Source organism: Uloborus diversus, chromosome 5 (assembly GCF_026930045.1).
Source record: "Uloborus diversus isolate 005 chromosome 5, Udiv.v.3.1, whole genome shotgun sequence".
Taxonomy (NCBI): domain Eukaryota; kingdom Metazoa; phylum Arthropoda; class Arachnida; order Araneae; family Uloboridae; genus Uloborus; species Uloborus diversus.
This window is the reverse complement of record NC_072735.1, coordinates 108,087,945-108,105,103: the sequence shown is the minus strand read 5'-3', so window position 1 is coordinate 108,105,103 and position 17,159 is coordinate 108,087,945. Positions and strand designations below refer to the sequence as shown.

Below are 17,159 nucleotides of genomic sequence, written 5' to 3'. Positions count from 1 at the left end.
AGAGAGATAGAATCGGAGGAGTAGCATTTTGAAGACAATCTTACTTTCAGACGCACTAGAAAAAAGAAAAATAAGGAAAAAAGAAAAGATATATATATATATATATATATATAGGATATATATATATATATATATATATATATATATATAGTATATATATATATATAGGATATATATATATATATATATATATATATAGTATATATATATATATATATATATATATATATAGGATATATATATATATATATATATAGGATGGAAGGCGGAGTAGCTGGAAGCAATTAGCTGTGACAACTGAAAATTTTTAATTCAAAGATTTCTTTTTGAAAGAAACTTATAAATTTTCCCCCAACATCATTATTTTTTTCTTATCAAAATCACTTTGTTTTAATAAGACGCGTTTTTTTTCTTCAATAATAATGATTTTTTTAAAAAACATTCAACTCAACATTCTGCAGGTGCATAAATTATAATACAACATATTCACAGCAAGAACCAAAATGGGGAATAGTAATTTCTTGCGCTTCGTATGGTCAACCTTGTGAAATTATAGACATACCAAAATTGCATTCACGGCTCCACATATGAAGAGAAAGGCTCATGTATGCATAAATTAGCATCATGTGTTTTCAGTGTAAAAGTTTGCGCTTTTGAATAGCATGTTTGGACACAACAAGGCAATATTTTGATTTTTAGAAAGGCAGCGAGGAGGATTGCTTGTTTTAATGAGCAATATAATTGCACGATCACTATTAGAAAAAATGAAAAGTTCAATTATATTTTTTTTTGGTTAGAGATTTTTTCCACTCATTTGGAGCATTTTTGATTGGTAGTGCTCGGCGCCTTTTCAACTCTGGCGCCGTCGTGCTCCGCACGACCTTGCACATAGGGACGGCACGGCCCTGCCAATCAGTAGGTTTTTGGTCAGTAAGTTTTTGTTGTCATTTGGAGGAAAAAATTACATTTGAATCTGGTTATAATTTGGTGCTATTACTCATATTTAGCTATTTAGCAAGTAATCCATTGAATCATGACTCATTCTAAGGCACTATTATACTGTGTTTTAGTTCTTATGGATGTTTTATGTAATTTTAAATCACAGAAGCTAAAAAAAAAAAAAAACACTTTTCTATATATTCACCAAGGGCGCCCATATAAAGGGGCAAGTGGGGGCTCAAGCCCCCATTAGGAATGAGAACCTCGTAGTGCTTAGTGCTTTTTCTTTGCAAAAATGTATTTAAAAAAATTTTCCAGCCATTAATGAGTAAGGTATTAAAAGTGCCAAATTTTAATACCTCTAAAATTGTACTGAAATCGGTTTCCATGGGGAAAATATTCTGCTAAACTATGGGGAAAATTTTTGAGCCCCTCCCCCTTAAAATTTTTTATATGGGGGCCTTGTATTCTGTTATAGTTTTTATGTGTTAGGAAAGTCTAAAAAGCTATTCATTTAAGAAGTGTTTCTCCTAATAGCTTCTACATGAGTACACACACTCATTCTTTTGGGTTATTAAAAAACTGATGATAATACTAAACACATGATAATACTAAATAATTGATGTTTTAAACATCAATTAAATAGTATTATCATGTGGCTTTTTCATTTAACCAGCAACCTAGAAAATCCATTATTCTCGAATTTGGATTTCTCACAGATGTATCAAGTAGTCAAGTGTTTACTGTACAACAAAACTTCAGAGTTAGTAGAATTAAAAAAAAAAGGGTTCAAAATTCAGTTTTTAAATTAAAAAATGGAATTTGGTACTAAATCTAACAAATTAAATGAAAACGCAAAACAGATGTTAAATGTAGAAAAAAATATTGAAATATCAGTATTTTGAACAATTTCAAACACACTAATTTAAGACAAAGAAAAATATATACAAGTTAAAAGGGTGGGGGTGAAATACCATAGATCTAAAAATAGAGTAGATGTGCCTTCTCCCCACTTTTCTCCTCAGAGCGCACGTCAACCATCAACATCTCCCGTTGGACATCACATGATCATGGGACACCCCTCACAGGAAACTCTTTCCCTTATTAAAGAGAATCGCTTTTCGTCACGATCATTTGCACAATTAAGGGAAATAAAAGCGCAATTCTGGAAAAAGAGGACACTTTGTCCGCACATTGACAGCTCATTTGTTTCATTAAAAGTAATAATAAAAAGGTAGAATGAACAAAAATTTTTTGCTTAAGAAATCACAAATGTAAGGGTGTACTTTAGCAAAAAATGATGTTCATTACCTTTTTAAGTTATCACTTTTTAATGAAATGCAGGACAAAATGGCAGCTTTTTCATGGAATGGTCTATTAGATATTTTCCCATCATAACTTTTATGCAGATGCATAAGCTATTTAAACTCTTTTACAAGTGCCTAAAATACTAATAATAAATAGAAGTCTTCAGTGTTAAATATAAAAAAAAAAAAAAAATCAACAAAAATTAACCTTCTAAATTTCATTTTATTTAAATCAAATTTTTGAAGTACAGATAAATAGATTCAACGTGTACTTTTTCCACAACTTTTGAAGCCAGTGCAACAATTTTTCATAAAACCATATTTAAAACCCTAAATCAATTAGAAATACAAAAATAAATAGAATAGAATATCAGTTAATTTAATTAAACAGTATTTGCATGAGTTACACCCCAGTAATATATTAATCAAACACTAACTTTGGTTTGTTCCTGACTTTTAGTCAACTTCAGTTTTTTTTTTTTTTTAAGTGCTCAGAAAATAAATTTATTTGTTACTTTTCAACCCAATTATAAACTACATGAATGGTCGTTTGACTTCCTCCCTCCCCCACCTTTCCTCAATTCTTTTTTTTTTTTTTTGTTCCACAAAATGATAGTTCTGACAATTTAAAATCAAGGGTGAAGAAAACTAGTGATTATTGTCCCTTAAACAGTATTAATTTTGTTAGTCTCCCATATATTAGTCTTTGTGAATTAATTTCATTGCATGAATTAACTGCGTTATACATTCTAATGCTTAAATATTAATTTTATAAACTTGTTAACGTGATTATCAGCTGCTTCTGTTTTTAACCATATGTTCATTTAAATTTAGAAAAGCATAATTCGAAATTATTTCCATAACTCTTGTGATCATGAGTACCATTATATTTTTGTGTTTTATTTCCAAAACTTTTCATTCTCGACAAACACGCTCAGTTGTTCTGCACAAATATACATCTTTCGATGGTTGCAATAAGCTATTGTACTTGAATGTGTCCCAAAATTCTTAAATGTTATTAATCCTGTTTTTTGGTTTGTTGTAGTTAAGGTTGCTTTACAGTGCCGCAACAACAGAGTGCAAGTTGCGGAAGAAAAGTTGCATTCTTCCAAAGCATTTTTGTTACACTTCAAATTTGAAGGTTGTCAAAATCAACGCAATTCGAAAAACTGAACTCTTCAATTTCAGTATGAATTAATAATCTTTTTTGGCACTTCAAAATTGTCCAACGATTATTTTTGAATCCCCGTGACAACCTGATCGCACTTAAAAACGTTTCAAGGTGATCCTGATTAAGCTTATAAGTCATTATGTAGTTTAGAACAGGAATTCAGGCACTTACATACTTTTTCAGGGTGGCGACAGGAACTGTAAAAAAAAGTTCCCTGAATTTTCCCTGATTTAGTTCACCAAATTTCTCTCATTTAGTTACCAATGATAATGGTTTCCTTTCTTTGCTCTACTTGAAATCTATTGCATGTTTGTATAAAATGCAGTATTTTAAACGTTTTAAGTTGTGTAAAGTTGATGAACTAAAGATATATTTTTTAAAAATGCTACTTTTTTAACAAAATGATTTTTAAAAAAATTTCAAGTCAATTTTTTTGGAAAAAAACTACAAAACAGTATATTAAAATTTTCTACATGCAAAGATTATAGAAAATTTTAAAGAAGTACTTTACTTCCAGAAACCACTTAGCATAAGAATTTTAAGAAACTATTAAAATCACTCTTAAAAACATGTGTATTTATTGTAAAACTAAAAAGTAATTGAAATTATTTTGAACTAAATTTTCAAACAGTACAATAATTGTTGCAAGAATAACAAGTAATAGTGAAAGAATAGAAGTAATGTAGTTATTCTTATATAACTAATTGACATATTTATGCAAAACAGATGAAATCTTTTGACATCCATTTATGGGGAGCTTTTCTCTAATCAAGAACATAGGTTTTAATGAATGAATACAGCATTTTAACATTAAAAAATAAAGATATTTAATTAAGTACACAAGTTAACTCTATTTCAAATGATTTAAGTATGTAACAAAAAAATCATATTGCTTTTGTAAGAAACAACTTTGAAATGCAAGGAAAAAAAAGACATCAGTCAATTTCAAAATATATAAAAGAAGAATACAACTTGGTTATAAAATAAAAGAATCATTTAAGTCTGAAGAAAAGAAAAGCTTTATAATCTACGGCGACAACAAATAGTACAACGGCAAAAAACAAAGTTTTTTTGATTGAAAAATCAAATTTAGCAATTAAATTAAAAACATGAAGAAATAGTAACTTTTTTAAGTTTTTATCAGTATTAATTCAAAAACAAAAGAATTCTTCTTAAAATCGTGATTACAGTATGTTAATCGCTTCGAGACAAAAGCAAAGGAGCTAAGGCATTAATGAAGGCTTCCTCTTTGCCTGTATGGTTGTTTATTTTACGTCGCATTGAATGCGTAAAAGGAAATTTCAAGTTAGGTAAAATAAACAACCTAACAGACACAGAAGCAATCTTAGGAAGTTCATCTTGCGGTTAATAAAAAAGATTCAATACCTTGACTTTGACGAAAAAAGATTTACAATTATCGGGGGGTGTATAATCACACCTCATTAATTTTACTTTTTTTTGAACAGATAATTGGCGCAAAATGCATAGGGAATTAGGATACTTAATTTTTTAAAGCAATCTTCATAAAATCAATTTTCCCTGATTTTTTTGTTATTTTTTCAAAATTCCCTGATATTTCCCTGACTTTTCCCTGATTAATAAAGTTCCCTGACTTTTCCCTGATCTCCCTGATCTGTCGGCACCCTGTTTTTATATATTCCCAGCACAGTTTTCATAGAAATTATGAAACCTAAAAACCTAGTTTTTTGCAGACATCCTATAATTAATTTTCCATCACTTGTTTTCAGTAACTTAACATAATGCACCGCAGTAATGTACAGTAAATTGTTTAAAATATTCAAAATTTCCACTCTATGAGGGACTTTAATTGCCTTTAGCAGAAAGATTTCTGTTAGTCAGAAAGTGTTTAAATTTTTGCATAAGATTGGCACTAGCATCGCATTCATCAAACCTTCGTTCCCTAGAAAATCTCAGATTCACACAGATACAGATTTCTGACATTAGTATAATGAAAATCTTCAGACAATCCTAGACTTTTAATAACGATTTGCATTGTTATGTCATTGCTGCCCGAGAAGAGGGAGATACGATGTCTTTGATCACGTAATTCTCGGAAGAATCATGATGACCCCACTTTCTCCGGGCGAAATACGCTGCGCTGTAGGAGAAAGGCTTATCTATTCCTTTTAAAGATCTATGTGAAATACAGGTTTTTTTTTTAAACTTAAAAGAATTGTCATAGATATTTATTAAGTTAAAGATATGTAAAAATATTTTAATGCTCTAATTTTTCTTTTTTCAAAGTGTCAATATTATAGTCCAAAAATCTGAATGAGTTACAATGCAGGTATCTGTATAAATATCATGCTTTATTATTTATCATATATTTGTTAAATATGAAACAAAAGTGCCACTAAATTGCACGACACAATTTTGGAAAAAATCCTTACATCAAACATAGCTTTTTCTTGCAAACATTAAATAAATGTTAAAAATTTTTGTGGAGAGAACAATTTTTTTTTTACATACTTTGTATGCTATACCAGCATTATTTACAAGTACGTCTAAGCCTCCATACTCTGTTTTCAGAAAAGAAGCTAGTGTTTTTATGCTGCTAATACTGGTTATATCAAGAAGATGGAATTTTGGATTCAATCCTTCGTTTTTCAGTGCCTCAACTGCAGCTTTTCCTCTCTTTTCATCACGAGCTAAAAGCAAAAAAAACATGATATTAACAAAAGCTTCCATAAATCAAAAAATTTAAGTACTAATATGAATAATCATAATGTTATACATGTGCATATATATCGTCGCATCAGAGCAACACTAAGACATCTAATCCCAAGAATAACACTAAGATATCCTATCATTGCTCTGGGGCGACGATATATATATATATATATATATATATATATATATATATATATATATATATATATATATATATATATATACACACACACATTAGGGTGGGCAGAAAAAATCTAATTTTTTCAGAGCACTTAGCCTTAGTGCAGAAAATTTGTGACTCCCTAACACTAATTACTGTGCCAAATTTCACGACTTTGAGTTGATGTCCTCTGCTCTGGCAAAGAGATTTGAATTTTTAAGATTTTTAGAAAAATATCAAATAAAGAGAAATTTTACAAAATATTTTAAATTCCGCTGAACTTTAAGCCTTAATGCGGTAATTTTTTAACTTTCTCACACAAACTACTGCATAAAATTTCAAGCCTGCGAGTTAATATTTTCTGCTCTGGCAAAAGGCCTGAATTTTGAGAATTTTACATATAATTCCTTAAATGCAAGTGACACAAGACAAAGTAGCAACATACCTAATGCCCTGCAATGCTTCGAATTTTTAATCAATTTGAGGACATGAGTCCACTCCTTAAACCAGATCCATCATTTAAAATCTTAGGGGGAAGGGGGTTAATGCCCCCCTACTTAAAAAACTAATGTTTTTACATATAAATGGGTGTGGTTTTCCGATAAAATTGCATTGAGTTCACGCCCTTTATGCCCCCCCCCCCTCCTGGAAAAATTCAAAAGAACGGGCCTGTTTTTAATTTTGTAAACTCTTAACACAAATTGTTATGCAAAGCTTCCAATCTCTGGTGCATCGTATAAGTATGTAGCTACTTTGAAATGTGTCACACTAATTTGAGGAATCTTATGTAAAATTCTCAAAATTCAGGCCTCTTGCCGGAGTAGAAATCATCAATTCGTAGGCTTGAAATTTTACGCAGTAGTTTGTGTTGGGAAGTTAAAAAATTACCGCACTAAGGCTTCAGCAAAAGTTAAAATATTTTGTAAGTTTTTTTTTTTTTAAATGTTTTTCTAAAAATCTCAAAAATTCAAGTCTTTGGCCAGAACAGAAGACATCAACTCAGAGTCACGAAATTTTGCACAGTAATTAATGTTAGAGAATCACAAATTGCCCGCACTAAAGCTAAGTGCTCAAAATTCGTTTTTTTTTTTGGCCCACCTTAATATATATACATGCAGGACTCAATTTGAGACAGATTGCACAAAGATGACATGATGGTGTTCAGGTACTTAAAAAAAAAAGATGTTTCGCACTACTTTGTTTTATGCCGGTTAAATAATGAATGTTTGTAATAACTCCAATGGATGAGTGCACTGTCAAAATCGAAAATATAAAAATATTTTTTTTGACTAATTTTGCTAAAAGCATCAAAAAACAGCATTTCGTTGAAACTTCAACCTAATTGGGGTAGATCAAGAAATTGTCCAATGAAATTCAATTTTTTCATGTGCACTTTGCTCCACCAATGGTACTTTTTCTGCACTACCCATCAACAAAAGTTTAAAAAATAGGGTTTTCAGCCCACCCTAATGCATAATGCTTCTTACTATTATCAATTTTGTTCCTTTATTTTATAGTTGTTTAAAATACCTTTTCATAAATAATAGAATTTTTGCGCATAATTATGAAATATGGCAACGAAACAATATAATTTCGATCATTTTTTGAGAAATATTTAATACCAGGATTTTGGTATATGTTTTAAAATACCGAGCATCGGTATCACATTTTTGGAGGTCTAGTCTCTGCCCATACGTAAATAGCATACGTTAATCGTGACGTCATTGCATGAGCACATCGTAACGGATGCTAGCAACTTACTCACTCACTGTGCGTACGGTAATTGCGGTAGTCTCTGCCCAAAAATACCGGAAGTTCGTTAATGCTCACTTGGATAACGAACGTACGGTAAGCATTAAACCACGCCTTTCTTCCTGTACCTGTAAGCCAATGGAAAATTAGAATCGTTGACATGAGAACGCTCAGGAGACGAGGCTAGCCTCAGTTGTTTTGTTTTAATTCTCCTTCTGACGTCTGCTCTCTATCACAGAAAGATGGAAAAAAAAATTTCTTGTTGTTACTTACACCACTCGGGTACCCAAATAAAAAAAAGGGGCACAAAAGAAGAACCTTTTGACTTAAGAATCATAATGATAATAAAAAAGAGCATTTTTTGTTGGAGTTTTTACCATTTTTTTCGGAGCATTCAGTAATAAGTTCTTAAAAATTAAAATATCAACTAGCAAAGAAAACAAAGCAATGGAAGGTTCTAATTAAATTCATTTTTAATATTTCTTCATCGATCTGTCAGTATGATTAATGAAATTACATAATATTCCTAATGTAGCGAAATATCATTCTTTGAAACATTATTTTGAATTGTTTTGTAAATTATCAAAATAGCTTTAACATTATAATATTTTTTAAGAATTTGGCTTAAAATACTTTTGTGCCAACTCTCAAATAAAAAGCAGGCACTTCTGGCACCATGGACATATCCACCGGGGGGGGGGGGGAGGGGGCATTTGTCAATGGAGTTTGAAAGTGTATATATACATCTTCTTCCAAGTCCATTAAAAAAGAAAAATTATTGGTGTTGAGTTAATACTGCTATCATTTTAGAATTACTTTGCTTCCAAAATCTTGGGGGGAGGGGGGGGGGGGGCTAAAAAGACCAGTCCCCAAATTGTCTAAATTATAGCCCTGCCCAGGAGGACACTGAACTTAAATCTTTGGGAGGAAAAAAAGTCTTCAATTATTTGACGAATGGAATGCCATAAATATTGTCGCTGAATGAGGATAATTTTGCCTAATAGAACTCCTAATTTTGCTGAATCGGCAAAAAAAATTTGTTGAATAAGGAAAATTTTGGGAGGTTTGCAACGACTTGGCATTGGGACTCTTGGACCTGCCCTCCCCTTCCATGTTGAAATGGTGACACCCTTGTCTGGCCCTGATCAAGGATTGGGCCAACCAGGCTCTGATCTATAAATTTTGGGCCCCCCTGGCAAAAAATTAGCAGAGCTCCTAACTACCTACTGGAGTTCTACGCCACTGAAAGCCGGGGGCCCCTTTAGTTTAGTGAGCCGCCTCGCGATGCAGGTAAGTAGATCTGGAGCTGGGGCTAACTGAGCCCAGGTCCAAGGAGTTTAGAAACCCATCTCTCTTTAAATAACCAATGAATGAAATTTAATTTGTATTTATTAGGCTTTACATATGCAATTACGAAAAGAAAAATAATTGCTAAAATGTTCTTTCGTGAATTTCTTTCTATTTGTAGTTTGAAAATTAAAACATAATTCAGAACAATTTGCATAACAGATTATCTAATAGTCGATTATATTAATTTCTGTGACTGCCTGTCCCTAACCGCATCTCCTCTGAACTGGAAATGTCTGCCAAGTCAGTACTGGTACTGTTGAATACATCACACTCTAAGATTCCCCGTACCTACCATTTTTGTTCTAAACTATTGGATGGGGACCTGAAGACAGCTGTTTTTTGATCCAGGTCAGAAGACGAGTAATCTCTGGTCTAGCACTCCCAGAGGTATTAATTCTTTGAAGGACTTTGACTGCGACATATTTTACTTGTCCCAGTCACCATTAACAAACATAGAAGATCTCTTGACCGGCTGGCATTGGACCTGGGACCCTTCGAGTAAGCAGGGGTCCTCCCCCAAGAGCAAAAGCATCCCCCAAAAAAACCTCTCAATTTTCTTCCCCCCCTCTTAGAAATTCTATTGGCGCAGTCTGTACTATGATCCCTTCCAGGTGGGCACCCCTGAGTTAAGAGTCTGACACCTTACCAATCCGGCCAACACACCCCACCTTTGGATACGGGTTGTTAATCTCTGTATTTATTGCACCCTGTCTCACCCCTCTAAACCTTGAGGGGCCAGATATCCAGTACTAATTATGTCTTGAGGATATCCAAGGATGTCATGATACCCCTAAAAAGCATAAAATCTTTGAGGCAGATGGCAAACGGGTTAGCATGCAAAGCGAGCAGGGGGGTGGGGCCCCCTAGTCTAAACTATTTATTTCTGTGTCTATCTTCTCTGGATTGGCCGTGTCTATCTGTACCATTAGATACAGAGCAACAAGGGGAAGCCATTTCCACTCTTTAACACCCCTCTAAACATTTAGGGGCCTCCATTCCTGAGGATATCCAGGGATGTCCTCAACACCCCTAAAATCATTAATAGTCACCTGCTGCAAGTGGCTTTGAGCCCCCACAGGTGGCAACCGGGGGTTGGAGAGCCAAACGAGCAGGGAGCAGAGCCCTCTAAAATTCCATTACAATTATACTGCAGTTTGTACAGAATATGTTTTAATATTCCTTTTTATAATAAAATGACAGTTTAATAAGTAAAGAAATTTGTTTGAAATCAGCTGAAAGAATACAAATAAAGTGCATATTGAAGAAAAGATGAACATTAATGTAAAATTGCATTTATTGGTTCCGCAACTGTGTAAAATTTTGTGATGCGTATTATGGGAATGATGATATGTATAGTGAAGAAAATGAATTCCAGATCCATCAATCGGGTGGTAAGGGGACCCTCTGAATTTCAGAAACAATCAAATTTGGCATTATTGTGTAAGCATTTTATTGTTTTCTTAATATAAAATACATCGAGCACAAATCTTTAGCCCCCCCCCCCTCCCATGGAAAATTGTGAAATGAGACCCTACTGTACCTTGAGGGGGTCCTACGGAAGTATACATGTGTACTTGAGCTTACAGTTATTACGTGCAAAGTCTATGATGGCTGCTGAGTGCTGAATTTGCTCCTTTGAGTGTTCAACAAGAAGAAGCAGAAACATTGGAATGCATCAAAAGACAAGTATTTCAGGAGTCTGATACAATGTGTTGAATAGTTTAGATGCAAAGTTTGTCAAACTTTTTTTTCTGACCAAAAGTGTTCAGATTAACCTCACAGCAATGAAACATTGCTTTTCATCAGTAATATTACCAGCTCATTTGCTCCTTCATCATTATGGGATTACCAACTAATTTACCTTATCATTCGGCAAACACATCATTTTTAATTCCCAGCATTCATTTATATTTTTTGATAGGAGTGAAGTAAAAGGTCTTGAAGGTTGGCCCTAGAAACATTGTTGTTTATTTTATTTGCAAAAATTACTATTATTCGACATGCAAATGTATCATATCAAATCTATAAATAAATAAATAAAATTCTCAACCTGACCATCTCAGATTTTCATGAAAGTTTCGGGAGCCCTACTCTCGGACATCTTCAATGTTACAGTAAAATCCCTCCTAACAGCCACCACTCTAATGCGGACAATGTTTTATTCTCCGATTGCAAGGAAAATAACATTATTAAACCTCTGTCCTGCGGACACCCCTCTTTTGCCGACAATTTTTTTTTCGGTTAGTGTCCGTATTAAAGGGGTTTTACTGTATATAATTTTAAAAAAACTTTCATACTTGATTAGTAATTAATTTCTGAAAGTTGTTGAAAAGCACTTTTTAACTTGCTGGCAGTGCTTAAAATTTTATAATTCAAGCTGTAAGAGAGCTACAGAGCTGTATTATAGCTCACTTTAAAGAGAAAGACATGCACTTTAGTTAAATTTTTTAATTTCAATATTTTTCGGGAAAAAATTCTCTTTCCCAAAATTTTTGAATAAAAAAAAATGAGAATAGTGTCATTTTATAAAAAAGAGCATGATTTTTACTGTATTTTAGTGAACAGGGCCAAAAATTTTCAGAGTGGGACTACGACAAAATTTTAAAAAGTACACTTTTTAAAAATTATTGGAACAAAAAAAAAATGTTTAACTTGCAAATCAGAGATGAATAGATCATGAAATTATCTTTAAAATGCACTTTTGTACAGCTCTGTAGCTCAAAAAAAAAAAAAAAAAAACCTTAAGTTATAACTAGTGATGTGCCGGATCATTAAATAATGATGTGCGGGATCGTTAAATAGTGATGTGCCGGATCGTTAAAAGTTCAGATCTGCGGATAAGGATCACTAGTGTCTAGATCCGTGAGAACTTCTTGTGGGTCAGCACATGCTAGAAACTGAAAGCAGATAAATTTTAAATCGTGAAGCAACAAAGAAATTCTTATTACTCGCAAGCGTAAAGGTGCAACATTATACTCAAAATTTACTTTTATGTAAACAAGCTTATAACCCCCACTTGGAAATTCCTAACGAATATTAAACGCAGAAAATTTCCTTCTTTCAAGAAGTGCCAATATTTAAACACACATATAAGATCTCACTATTAAAACTGCGAAAAACCCTAAGTTGGTTTTTAATTAATATTTTCATTAATTTATAGGTGTCCACCAAGGGAAGGTCAGACTACGGCATTGAAAATTTTAGGAGGGTTGTTTTCAGGGGTATTTTTCTCTGTTGCATTTGGGGAAGAAGTGGACACTCCTGGGTAATTAGTGTTACAAAGACACATCCTAAGCTAAAAAGACTTTTGATCAAGTCACCTTTTGAGCGTAAAAAAGAATGATCAAAATCGTTTCATCTGTTTGGGGGCTACGATTCCACAAACACACACAAATACACATGTCAAACTTATTATCTCTTTCCTAATAGAGTCCGGGTTTAAAAATTAACTTTTTTAATTTCTGAAAGGATACTTATTTAACTAAATCAAAACACCTAACTTACATAGAATTTAAGAGTGTTTCATACCTATCTATATTTAGAATTCAAATATGTGTTGAAATTAAAGAATATAAAAGATTTGTTTAAAATCCGAAAAAACAGATATGGATACAAATCTGTATCTTCCCTCGGATATCCGGCATATCACTAGCCAGGATTTTTTAAAGCCAATTTTTTGCAAAAATTATCCTACAATATTTGCTGCAACTGTTCCGAGCCCACTCTGAACATTTGGGAATGCATTAATTATAATACATTACAAAAAAACAAAAAACCCTGAATTTTTGAGACAATGTCAAAATTTAAAATTGTGAAAAAATATTTTTACCTGAAATATTTGTGTTGTTACGTATCAAAGCAAGGCACATGCAGTTTCTTTTAAAATGAGCTATTATGCAACTCTGAAGCTCCCATAGAACTTGAGTTAGGTATAACATTTCAAAACACTGCCGGGAAAATAGTGTTTAACAAACTCAGACATTAATTACTTATCAATTGTGTACGATAGATTTTTTAAAAAATTTATATACATTTGAAGTGTCAGAGAGTAGTAGGATTTCGAAAAGTTTCTTGAAAATCTGAAACGATCAGCTTGAGAATTTTGTTTATTTTATTGCTTGGTTTATGACCCACTTACCTGTCGAAAAATAATTAATCTGTATGAACAAAATCAACAGCAAAATTCGTAGGGCCATGGTGCAAGACCTTTTACTTCACTCTTATCAATAAATATAAATGAACGCTAAGAATCACAAATGATGTTGTGTTTGTAGAATGACGAAGAATGTACTCGCAAATTAGCTGGTAATCCTCTAGGAGGGAAAGCAATGTTTCACTTCTGTGGCATTAATCACTTAACTTTTGATCTATTTATAAAGTTTAACAAACCTTGTATCAAAAATATCCAACGCGTGTGATGATCCTTCTATACTTTTCTTTCGATGAGTTCCAATAGTTCAGCAAGTTTCACAAAACTCAATGCGCAGCGAATACAGCAGCCATCTTTGTTTTGACTCTTTAGCGTACGTACGAAAGGTTTACGCCAGAAAAATCATGGCGTTAATTTACCGCACATTCGCGTTTTGGCAGCTGCCTTTTGCGTCCGGTAAGAAAGGGCAGAGACTAGTGAGTTTTGTTGCGTACGTAAAAGTGACGTCACAAGTGGGCGTTGCATGCGTTAAATTTTTACATTATTGGGCAGAGACTAGGCCTCTTGGTCCGGTATTGCAATCCCCAGGTATAGCTGAAGAGAATAATTTGTAAAGCTTGAATAATGCAAGCAGAAATGGAAAACTATTAACATTGTATTTACAATATGCAGAGTGCTAGAGATTTAAAATCTGTTTCTTTTTAATATTTTTTTCAAACTGAAATACAAATTTTGCTAAACAATTTATTTAATTATATATAAATATATAAATCTTTTTTTTTGGGGGGGGGGGGGGTTGCTAACAGCAAAGCAGAGTATTGGCCCCAACACTGCAACTCTGTTTCTTAGTCAACAGTCAAAATTACTTTGCCATACTAAAAAACTTGACTAAATACATCATAAAAATTATGAACATTACCTAGTAAGAAAACATCACCATTAAAATGCTTGCAGAGAGCTCTAACAGTGGCAAAACCAACTCCTTTGTTGCTACCTGTTACCTATATTAAGAATGAAAGCAACAGAATTACTGCTCAAGATAATTTTATAGACAGAAACTTATTCCTTGACATTTATGCAGAATTAAACAGCACTGCTATCTTATAATTTGGAACAAAAGCTTTAGCGCTTAGTTTTTTTTTACATTTTCAACTAGTAGATGCATACATACTAAGAATAAAATACCTAAGAAGAGGTAAGATTTTGGGGCAGGGCAGTTCGATTTTAGCAGGGCTAAAAAAGCTGGCTAGCTTTTTTTGGTTTAAACCTCTTTAAAAAAGCTGGCTTTTTTTTTAGAAAAATAGTGTTTTGGAGTATTTTTTATTGTAATTTAATCAAAATGAAAATGATCTTTTTATTCTTAATGCAATTACTACTGCCTTTTAAATCAAATTCTATGAAACAAGAATAAAACTTAGAAGTTGTTAAATAACCTCGTTCAGTACAAAAAAAAAAAAAAAAAAATCCCTCTATATTAAGAAATTAGTCTAGTTCAATGGAATTCAAATGATTATAAATAAATTTTAGCTAAATTCAAAAGCTCACATGACACTGCTGCTGTCACATCAGTCATTTGGTTCAGACTTTAAACAACAATGCACTTATATCCTTTTTTTAATCACCAAAACTATTTTCTTATTTTCTGAAGAAAAGTGAAAAACATTAAAAAAAAAAATAAATAATGTCCTAAAAAGAATATATAAGAAAAACCAACCAGACTATATTAGTGAATGAATTTAAACTCTGCAGGAATGCTTTAGATCTACAATTGTTAATAGGTACATAACATAAATAGTTGCGTCTGTGCTAAAAACTGAGCCAACTGATCACTGCAATAATTTTTTACTTCGGGCAGTAAAGTAGCAGGAACTGGTAGTATAATATTTTTTGGGTTATGGAAGTCCTTATTTATGGGAAGAAGGAAGTACTTGAAACGGGTTTGTCTTGATTTTGACCTGGAGGAAAAAAAACAAGGCAGATTTTTTTGGTTTAAACCACTTATAATGTCATTTAGTTTTTGTTTTCATATATTAAGGTACTAATCTACAGTAGCAGAAATCTAAATTATGATGTTTAATGAATGCAGAATTTTGTTCTGTTTTACTTATACACATCAAGATTAATATTAAAAAAACATTAATAAGGTATAAAAAGTGACAAATTGTTGCATAAAAATGTTTTAAGGTTACAATGAAGCTATTTTTAGTGTAGTATAGACATCAGCTTACGTGGAGGATCATTCAACAAAAGCTTAAGGGTTTTGTCAGAAATGATCTGCAGTTTTTGTGTATATATTTCTTTTATCATTTTATTTTCAGCAAATGTATTGTTTTATTACTTAAATTAACATTTGTTAGCTTATTAAAATGGATCGAGATGATCATTATTATGAAGAATATAGTACATGATGTACAAAAGTCAAAAAAGACCGGCTTTTTTAATAAAAGCCGGCCGGCCTGGCCTTTTTTGCAGCCCCGGTTTGGGGCAAGGGGGAACTTTTAAGTCAAAATTGGTTTAAACTGTCGTCAACCTAAAATATTAACACTTTTTCAGCATGAATACTTCATTGCATTAATAAGTTACTGTTACTGGTCACCTCCTTCATAATCACATCTTACACATATTATTTTGCACTATGTTCTTTAGCGTTTGTTGCTTAAGTTTTCTACATTACAGTTTGGGGGAAAAAAACTGTTACTCTCCGGATTTCTACAATTTCGCATATGAATATCTTCAAAATGAAACAATTTAAAAACTAACCACGGCTACTCTGGAAGCCATAACTTAACAACAAGTGAAAAATATACACCCTTAAACCCTTATCACAAATTCATGATATATGCCATAGCGCTTATCGGCTTATCAGATCACATCCAAGAGATGTAAACAAAACATGACGGTCAAAGACAAGACCTTTTTTTTATCTCGCACCAAAGAAAAAAGTATATTTTTGGGGTGCATTCGGAAACGCGGATCGGTCGCCTCGGTGCAACCGCAAGCGTTCGGAAACGCTTGCGGTGGAACGGTGACGTCACTTAACCGTGTTCGGAAACACTGCGGTTGTTTTCTGGCGGTCGACTTGGTAGCAACCTGTGGCACCGCTGTCTGGAAGCGGTTAGCGAGATCACAAACGTCACAAAGACTGTGTTGGCCAATCCGGTCGTGTTTCATGTTTTGATCGTAACGCACGTGACTTGCCTACTATGAAAGTTACGCGTTGATTGGAGTGTCGTTTGCTGCTGAACTAGAACTACCGCGGTTTAACCACGAGCGTTCGGAAACACAGCTGTTCTACCGGAATTCCTAAAGAAATTCCAAACACGTCATAACCACACCGGACTAACCACGCGGTGTAACCGGTGGATCGTTTCCGAACGCAGCCTTGATATGAGTTATGAGTAACTTGGTATTTTCAAAGTTTACTTCAAAACTAGGAATTTTTCGTTTTTATTCAGTGTTAGTAGTACAGTGCAAAATTCAAGAAAAAATTGCAAAAGATTATGTATGGTTGCGTTCGATGAGCACGACCGAGAGCGACCGGTTAGTTAATCACGTGACAACTAATGATCACGTGCTCCAATCAACCAATCAACTGCTTAGAATGGTAACCAGTGAGGTAACCGGTTGATCATAGAACGC

General features: G+C 33.0%; 1 protein-coding gene across 1 annotated transcript in view; it reads right to left on the bottom strand.

The window, feature by feature from the left end:
• Positions 1 to 16,424, bottom strand: part of LOC129222591 (carbonyl reductase [NADPH] 1-like) — a 45,782-nt gene extending 29,358 nt beyond the window's left edge. Inside the window, exons 1-3 of the mRNA XM_054857105.1 lie at positions 16,281 to 16,424; positions 14,440 to 14,521; positions 5,908 to 6,086 (exon numbers count right to left, since the gene is read on the bottom strand). Of these exons, the coding sequence (XP_054713080.1) occupies positions 5,908 to 6,086; positions 14,440 to 14,521; positions 16,281 to 16,301 (282 nt within the window). The 5' untranslated portion in view covers positions 16,302 to 16,424. The remainder of the gene's footprint in view (positions 1 to 5,907; positions 6,087 to 14,439; positions 14,522 to 16,280) is intronic.
• Between the last annotated feature and the right edge of the window lie 735 nt (positions 16,425 to 17,159).